The 10,000-nt window shown below is 34.4% G+C and overlaps 1 protein-coding gene across 1 annotated transcript; it reads left to right on the top strand.

Annotated features, from left to right (window-relative positions):
- Positions 1 to 740: 740 nt before the first annotated feature.
- Positions 741 to 1,490, top strand: LOC134257762 (BTB/POZ domain-containing protein KCTD6-like). Its single transcript, XM_062740355.1, has one exon. The coding sequence runs from the start codon at positions 747 to 749 to the stop codon at positions 1,446 to 1,448; it is 702 nt and encodes a 233-aa protein (XP_062596339.1). The 5' UTR covers positions 741 to 746; the 3' UTR covers positions 1,449 to 1,490.
- The last annotated feature ends 8,510 nt before the right edge of the window (positions 1,491 to 10,000 follow it).

Here is a 10,000-nt window from a genome sequence, read left to right as displayed (position 1 = left end):
TAACGGTAAAAATTTGAAACAGGGGGTCGTCGTTAACTTCCAAATCTTCTTCATACCTATGACTTTTCATACCAACTTGACCATATCCAATTTTTTTTCGGGGGGGGGGGGATCTGCCTTTTCGTGGGGGGGGGGGGTCCAAGGTCACTTTTTACTTGGTTAAGTATATAAATTTAATAACTCTGCTAATTCCAGAGGGGGGGGGTCCGGACATCCCCCTCTAGATCCGCGCATGCATTAATCATAGGTCAAAGTAGCCCTCGGATGCTTTTTGCAATTTTAGTTTTAATAAGCTCAGTAATTCTTGAGAACGAGTCGAAAATGTGAAAAGTTTACAAACGGACGGATATACTGGACAACAAATATGATCAGAAAATTAGCTAGAAACCTTTATCTCTTTTTATTGATCCTTACACAAGTTTACCTTCTAAGGAACCAGGCAATGTTTGGAAAATCATTAATTTGAAAGACTCACTTTTTAGTTTTGTTCAATAATCTCCTGAAAATCAAGATATAACCATGGGACAGAAACTTTTTCACAAGTTTAAAGACATGGGACAAATATTTTTTTTCAATACGAATGCCACGGCAGGGCCTCGAATTTTTCATATCGAGAATTTTGTTTTGTACTTGTCCCATCATTGTGATAAATTTTGCCGTGTCCCTAAGGATTTCATATACTCGTACAATAACAATAACATTTATTTTATTTAATTTAAAATACTTTTATGTTACAGTTTGTGAGAATGGAAAATAATGAAGTCATTCTATTAAATGTCGGTGGTTTTATTTATTACACCACAAGGGCAACCCTTGTCAAGTATCCAAATTCAACGTTGGGATTGATGATGAATGGAGATACCCCAATCAGTAGAGATCAAAATGGGATATTCATTGACCGAGACGGACAAATGTTTAGATACATACTGAATTTTTGTAGGTCTGGAAAACTTTGCCTACCACAACAATTTTCTGATTATGATTTACTGGAAAATGAGGCCGAATTTTACCAAATTGAACCCTTGGTAACTAGTATCAAATCTTCCCGACAACAAGCAATGAAAGAAAACCAAGGATTCAATTATATAGAAATCGTGGAAGAGAAATCTTATTCAATTCCACAGTCTAGAAACTTTGTAGTTTCTTCCAAAAATGCTTTTCCAAGTACGTGTAGTACTTCCGTATATGGGAGGATTGATGATCTAACAGCATTGCCTCCAGAATGTGTTTATATATCTGGAGATTTGCAAACGGACCTTGTCTCAAATTACGGTAAACTGACAATCGAAAAAGGTGATGTGAGATTACAGATAGGCGAGTTTCTCAGCAAACGAGGATGGGTTAAAGAATACGGTGATTCATATTCATCAACAAACGTCAGACCAACAAACGAAATTGTCAAGGAACAAACCTACAGGGATGTTTGGAAAATATGCAAGAAAAAATGATTAAATATACATGTATATGAGGGGGACTACTAAAAAATCACATATTTTCGAGGGGTCAATTTTTTGTTGTTTTAATAAAATAAAATTGGGGATTTTATTTCGTGGTTAAAGATTTGTTCAGTAGTGATATATGTGAAAAATTGTATTTCGTGATGGACATAAATTCGAGGGTCTCTTCAGACCTTGAAAACACGAAAATTAACCCCCACAAAAATTAGTGATTTCACAGTATAATTCAGGAATAATTCTAATTATTATTAAATAAAATATCACATGTACGGGAAGACATCAATAAGATGACTAATAAATTAATGTGTAAAAGTGTTTAATTTTAAATAAACTTTTTACAAATAAATATGCTTATATCAGACTGTTTTGTTTTAAAAATATGTTAAAGCAAGATGTTCTCTAATAGAGACTCTATTTTATCATTCGAACATTTATTTGTCCATTAAGAATTGTTTGAACATATTTTATTGTATAAATACTATATATACAAATGGATTGAAAACAAGATCTAACAACTTACGAGGTTCTCACCATAAAATGCTACTGCCAATATCTATACATTGTACATGGAAAGAAAAAAAAACCATTGATATAAACACATGTTTGTTTAAAACATACATTAATAATTACATATGTTTTGCATTGACACTTTATGTATTTCTAGTGGTATAAGGTTATGTTTGGAAAAAAGAGGGGACAGTCCCCTCCCCCTCCGATTCTTCGTGCTGGACTAACTGGTAAAGGTGAACACTTTTCATCGACTGTATGGACACTGTCCCCTGCTACGTGCTGGACTGACTGGTAAAGGAGAACGCTTTTCACCAACTGTATGGACACTGTGTGTGTATATATACTCAACAAAAAAAGAAACGCATATTGTTTAACTCGTCAAAGAAATTTTTAAAATGTACATGAAACAACTATTTTTTATATCATTGGATACCTGTGACCTATTTAAAAGACAACATGAGGTTTTAAAACCCAAGTGTTGAATTATCTCCCTTGATTAAACATGTTTATGAAAGTTGTGGTTTTCATGATTTCTTCTAAATCGGATGTTTATTTTCGTTGATATTTGGGATTTAGAGAAACTTTTAACACTCCTATTAAACCCATATTTAAGATTTGATTGCAGTGTTGATACTGCAATGCCACGCCGAAACAAAGATGAACACAACCAGGCTAACGATGATACTAAACGGAGCTACGCAACAGGAAGTTGCAACTGTTTTTGAAATAAATCAATGGGCTTAGCATCCGTTAAACATACGTCTGAAGACCACTATCTGGCCATCCGCAGGTAACCAAAACAAGGCAGGACCGTCAGACCCCCCCCCCACTTCAGCACCTCATGCGATTCAGAACCTGTTGTAAAAACTGCTGCTACAATTGTTGGATGAAAAAAATCAGTGTAAAAGTGCATAAATTGTTCGCAAGAGACTGAAATGAGATGGTATTCCTCCACGATATCCGTACATTGCAAACCCACTAGCATTGAGACATTCGCACGGTACATATTATTATGCCCCTTGAATTTGGGGGCGATGAAAATGACATCAACTTGACTTTTCAATTTGCAACAAAGGACATGTTTGATTTTTATCACAACACACTTTAAAATCGCTTAAATAAAATAGGGTTTGAACTGAAAACTTAGATTTTCATATTATTCTGATTATGCGTTTCTTTCTTTTCATTCAGTCCTTACAATGGTTACGGAAGCATTGAGATTTTTATTTTTCTGGCGTTTGGTGTTTTATACCGTATGGACCTGTCATTCAGAATGCAAGGAAACAATAAACGTTAAGCTAACATTTGAGTGATTCTTTTACATTATATATAGTTACTTATACAAACATAAGTTTTATAATGACTGTAGCATTTGTTCTTAGGAGAAAATATTGTGTGTGTTATGGTGTATTGAGGGAGGGAGAGGAGGAGGGTGTGTGTGAGTGTGTGTGTGTGTGTGTGTGTGGAATTGACATCCTTTAGGACTTCATTCAGGAAATAATTGTGTGGTTACAAATCAATTGCTCAAACATTTTTGAATACTTGAATCCAAAATGTTTCAAAGAGACGCATTTTCATGAGCAACTTTTACATATTATTGCTTTCAAAATTTAATACTATCACCTTACACTATAATAAATTTCGAAAAATCACAATGCCAAACTATTTATGATGATAACCTGATAATTTATTCCTTACTTTGATTCACTCAGCTCTCATGTAATAGTAAGTGAATGTCCAACGACCAACGTTATAAACTTATAATTGTTCGTTTATCCTAACCTTTTAAACCACTAGCAAAACATGAATACCTTGTTGCGATATATTTCAAATCATAAATACTCAAAAAAGTCTAACTCCCCCTTTTTTTAAAGATCGTATCTTAAAATCTTCAGAATAAGTTACATTTAATAATTATCTGGAAGAGGACGACAACTGTAAGAATTCTGTTCACTATTCCGGAAAGTACTTAAATGTGTTGTCTTTTGTCCCCCGCTTTCGCGAAAGCGAGGGGACATTAAATCTCATTCGTCTGTCTGTCTGTCCGTCTGTCCGTCAGTCCGTCAGTCTGTCAGTCTGTCCGTCACAAAAACTTTAACCTTGCCCATAACTTTTGATTTAGTGGAGCTATGACTTTCATATTTCACATGTGTATTCCTTGTGACAAGACCTTTCTTTGGGTACCACCAAATTTGACCTTTTGACCTTGACCTTGGAGTTTGACCCACTTTTACACGAAAATTCCAACATATTACTTTGGCCATAACTTTTGAATAGTAGGTACTAGGACTTTCATATTTCACATAATTATTGTATGTAGCAAGACCTTTCATTGGATAACAACAACCTTGACCTTTTGACCTTGACCTTGGAGATTTATGTACTTATGAAAAAACTTTAACCTTGACCATATCTTTTGAACGGTGAGGACAAAGGCTTTCGTATTTCACTAGGTAATACTTGTGAGAAGACCTTTCATTGGATACCAACAACTTTGACCCTTTGACCTTTACCTTGGATTTTTAACAACTTTCAAAAAACTTTAACCTTGGTCACAACTTTTAAACAGTAGATACTAGGACTTTTATATTTCACATATGTATTTCTCGTTGCAGGATATTTCATTGGATACAAACAACCTTGACCTTTTGACCTTGACCTTTGAGATTTACGTACTTATAAAAAAAACTTTAACCTTGACCATAACTTTTGAACAGTGAGGGCTAGGGCTCTCATACTTCACATATGTAATCCTTTTGAGACGACCTTTCATTCGATACCAACAACTTTTACCCTTTGACCTTGACATTGGAGTTTTAACTACTTTTTAAAAAAACTTTAACTTCGGTCATAACTTTTGAACAGTAGATACTAGGACTTTTTTATTTCACATATGTATTCTTTGTAGTAAGTCCTTTCATTGGATATCAACAATTTTGACCTTGACCTTCAAGATTTGCGTACATATACTTATGAAAAAAAACTTTAAACTTGACCATAACTTTTGAACAGTAAGGGCTAGGGCTTTCGTACTTCACATATATAATCCTTGTGAGAAAACCTTTCATTTGATATCAACAACTTTGACCCGTTGATCTTGAACTTGTAGTTGACCTACTTTAAAAAAAATATTTTACTTTGGCCATTACTTTTTAACGGTCAGGATTAGGGTTTTCATCCTTAAAAAAAATCAACTTCAGTGTTACTTTCTAAATAAATGACATATGATAGTATGTTCATATTACACACAATATGTCATAAAAAATAACATCTCGCCCACAAAGACATCGAAAGCGGGGGACCACAATTCTTTGAATTTGCTTGTTTACCTCGATAAAGAAGAATTAGATCTTTAGGATTTCAACTTGACAAGTCAATTGTAACACAATATTTATATGTTTTTTCTCTCCTAGATTTCAAGTGTTATACGTTGAAAATTGATGATTCGGAAGAGAGAGAGAGAGAGAGACCAGACAGAAAGAGCTACATTTATCAAATGGTTGAAATCGTATGTAGGTTTAATCTCAAATATAATAATAAATGCATGTGTTATTGTCCCCCGCTTTCGCAAAAGCGAGGGGACATCAAATCTCATTCGTCTGTCTTTCCGTCTAGCTGTCCGTCCGTCACAAAAACTTTAACCTTGCCCATAACTTTTAATTTAAATGAGCTATGACTTTCATATTTCACATGATGATCATGTGTATTCCTTGTGACAAGACCTTTCTTTGGGTACTTCCAAATTTGACCATCTGACCTTGGAGTTTGACCCACTTTTACACATTTTTTTTTACTTTGGCCATAACTTTTGAACGGTAGATACTCAAACTTTTATGTTTCACATATGAATTTTTAGTGGCAAGACCTTTCATTGGATATCAACAACTTTGACCTTGGAGATTTCCGTACTTATGAAAAAACTTTAACCATGGCCATAGCTTTAAAACGGTAAGGTCTAGGGCTTTCATATACTTCACATATTAATCCTTGTGAGAAGTCCTTTCATTGGATAACAAAAACTTTGACCCTCTGACCTTGACCTTGGAGTTTGGCCTACTTTTTAAAAAACCAAACCTTGACCATTACTATTGAAAGGATAGGGCTAGGGCTTTCAGACTTGACAGTATATAATCCCTGTGACAAGACCTTTCACTGGATAAGACCGCGGAACATTAACTGGCAAGATTGGAAATATACAGCTTACGTCATTTCTATCAGTTACAATCAAAACATTCAATGACAGATGATGAAATGGGCGGGTACATTTCGACGCGGACGCGGGGAAAACATTGGATTGAAATTCTAGTTTGAAATTCATTTTCAATCCACCTGAGCTGTTTTCAGAAGCAAAGTGTGAATGTATGATCAAAAAAGACAAATAATTTCAATTCCCAATTACATGTTGATTAAAATTTATATTATACTGAGTTTATAGCCTATAATATATTTTTAATGACACATATTCTAGAAAGGGTGGGGTTCAACATTTGTCGAGTCAGATCATGCATTGTACCAAATAATTTTAGGGATGACAAGAGCTTTTTTAGTTTTGTCTTCAATGAAAAATGTTGACAACTTTCTTATTTATTTTCAAGATAATTAAGCCCCCCCAACGCACACAAAACACGTACATGCATAAATTATACCAAATAGAAATCAAATATATTCCTTTACAACACTTGTCAGAAAAATCCGATTTATATATTATTTTCAAACTATACCAAAATTGGAATTATTTGTTCTCTGGAACAATCAGTAATAATGTGCCTTCTAGCGTAGCTGAGATGGACTGAAAATGAATTTCAGACTAGAATTTCAATCCAATGTTTTCCCCGCGTCCGCGTCGAATTGAACCGCCCATTTCATTTATCTATCATTGAATGTTTTGATTGTGACAGATAGAAATGACGTAAGCTGTATATTTCCAATCTTGCCAGTTAATGTCCCGCGGTCTTATCAAGCACTTTGACCTTGACCTTGGAGTTTTTGAAGGGTAAGGGCTAGGGCTTTCATACTTCACGTATTTTATCCTTGTGACAAGACATTTCATTGAAAATCGAGCACTTTGACCTTGACCTTGGAGTTTGACCTACTTTTTTTTAAACTTTAACCTTGATCATAACTTTTGAACTGTAAGGGCTAGTGTTTTTATACTTCACATATATTTATTCCTTGTGATAAGACCTTTCATTAGATATCAACAACTTTGACCTTGACCTTGGAGTTTGACCTACTTTTTAAAAACTTTAACCTTGGCCATAACTTTTGAATGGTAAGGGCTATGGCTTTCATACTTCACATAAGTAATTCTTGTGAGAAGACCTTTCATTGGATACCAAGAACTTTGACCTTTTTACCTTGACCTTGGAGTTTGACATACTTTTTAAAATTTGGGTATCAACATACATGTATTTACTTTGCATTTAAGAAAAGTTTAATCTTCGCTTTGTTGTCATACGGGGTCATCAGTGTTTCACAAACGCATCTTGATTGTTCCTTTTAACTTAAATGATTGATAAGAGATGGGGCTTTCATATTTGACATGTGCATTACCTATGACAAGATATTTCCGAAGATGCTATGACTTTTGACTCCTTGACCTTGGCCTTCACGATTGACTTTATTTTTTTTTTAAAATTCAACTTTGGTGATAATTTCTAAATGACATATGATAGGACGTTCATATTTGACATCTCACCCACTAGGCGATTTAACGAAATAAAGAAGAAACAAACAAAAAAAAAACAGCGCCAAAAAAAGATATATTTATTAATTGCTAAATTTAAAAACAAAACATGAAAATAATACCAGATAAAATGAATAACTTGATGGTAAAAATAATTTTGAAGTGTATGTTTACATTCAACAGTATTTGCACTGTGATGAGATAAGTTTCTACAATTAGAACAGTGTCCCATATCTCGTCAATTAATACATTTCCTTTTTTTCACTTTCCAGCAACATGCATACTTCTAGGTAAAAGTATGGGGTCAGCTCGTTTGTATTAATGTTTTTCCCTTGATCCCTTGGTTGAAGAATAACAGCTTTGCAAGGGTTTCTTTTCTTGTAAAAGGCAAAACAGTTCCACTGAAAGCTGAAAAAGAATGTTATGAATATGTATTACTGTACATGTATTTTCAAAGTTAATTGAAATATGTTGAACATTTCTTAAAATAAATAACTATTATTATTACCTCAGTCTCTATCAAAACAAGTAATCAATACATTGTCCGATTCCTCTTCATAGGGAAGTAAGCAAGTTCTAGCCGGGCTCTCTACTAATGAAATGAGTGATGGCGTTCTGTCAATAGACAGGACTATCCCTTCTGTAAGTGATAATTCAGATAAGCTTTGTGACTCTGCATCATGTAAAGAACCAGATGGTTCTTGGGTCTGAGGGTGTACACGATTTCTTCCTATTCTCTTGATCCTTGACCACGCGTCCCTCATTCTGGTCAGCAGACCTTTCCTAGGTGGACGGGCTTGGCATGCTTCTGTATCAGGTCTTTCAACGTAAACGTTTATACGATTTCTTTTTCTTATGCGTCTAAAAAAATTCATAAACCTGCGAGGTCTATTTTCCGGTTCCATTGTTGTTGAGATAATATCTAGAATCTAGAAACGGGACTATTGTGACGTCATAGTCACATGACGTCACAGTGGATAATACGATATCTAATCATCTCTCAGTTTCTCTTTTTTGTGGCTGTTAATTCTACAGGGACGTAGCAACAGGGGGGGGGGGGGGGGGGGTGCCCCCCCACACTTTTTTTGCCAGCAATAATTTTACTATTGAAAATATTCATTGAAAGGCTGTTTGGCCCCCACACTTTATAAATACTACAGTAAAGTAAGATGAAGGAAAATATAGTATTGTAAGCTTAAAAAAATAAGGAATTGCTTAAGAGACCAATATTTCCTGTATTCGGCTTTAACATTATCGAATAGCGGATTTTTTACCATTTACTTGATCAAAGCATGCCAATTATTTTTGAGGACAAGATTCCGTGCTGTTGCAAGAGTAGAAATTCAGATTTAAAATGAATCCCATTACGTTAGGAGTTTTTGAGTAAAAAGAAAACAATACAAAATGAACTACGTAACATTTAGCAATAAGCTGATCGTTTTTTTAGCCAGGCTTATTGCTCAAAGAGCAATTGCCGGCTTATGTGATCCTGTTCAAGGCAGGATGTTAACCCCATAGTCGCCATTTTAAAGTTACGTGCAAAAATATAGTTCTTACTCTCACCCGCTTTTGAGATAATACAAATGCTAAATAAAGCAACAAAAATAAAACGAAGTTTTATCTATATAAAATAAACATTAGTAGTAATGACTTTGAAAACTTCATAAGTCAAAGAACATAGTTCATTAGCTTAAGGATTTTTGATAATCAGTGTTACCGTAGTTCTACACATACGAGGTAAAGCAGGAGAGGGAACCAGACTGGCCTGTTTGTTTACACTCAGCTGCGGTACCAGATTATTTCTGATTCTGACAAAATCGGGCCGTGGTATTAGGATTGAAAAACTCACTGTCAGTGTCTTATCATTTATACTGATAGATTTAAAATAATTTTTTCATCAGAATATAAACGTGATTCATGTAAGAAATCCATTCTACTCTGTAAATGAGCCCTGGCTCTCTGTACTTCTGAGTACTTTGATTTTACCTCTTGTTCTCGATATCAATAAACAAGGGTGCAAATTAAGCGATTAGAATTTTAGTGGGCTAAAACAAATCTGCTAATAAGCCGCAGTTAGCCCCCCGCAAAAAAAAATCACTTTAGGATATTTTCCTTTCCTTTTATTTCCATGTTTTTCAGCTCAGATAATTTTATGCTGACTGGTCCCTCCTCTCAAAAGAAAAAAAAATGTGAGTCTGTTTGAAACAGAATGCTCTGATTCAACAGAACCTGAGTTCTGATTTACAAAAGATCTAATAACGAAGCTTTTTTAAACACATTTTTAAAAATATCTACACCTTGTATTTTTTAGAGAATAAACTTATATAAAATTACATAATTCTTCATT

This window comes from Saccostrea cucullata, unplaced genomic scaffold, assembly GCF_032062105.1.
Source record: "Saccostrea cucullata isolate Sc308-1 unplaced genomic scaffold, CSIRO_AGI_Scuc_v1 ctg15878, whole genome shotgun sequence".
Taxonomy (NCBI): Eukaryota; Metazoa; Mollusca; class Bivalvia; order Ostreida; family Ostreidae; genus Saccostrea; species Saccostrea cuccullata.
The sequence above is the reverse complement of the archived record's forward strand: the minus strand, read 5'-3'. Positions and strand labels throughout refer to the sequence as shown.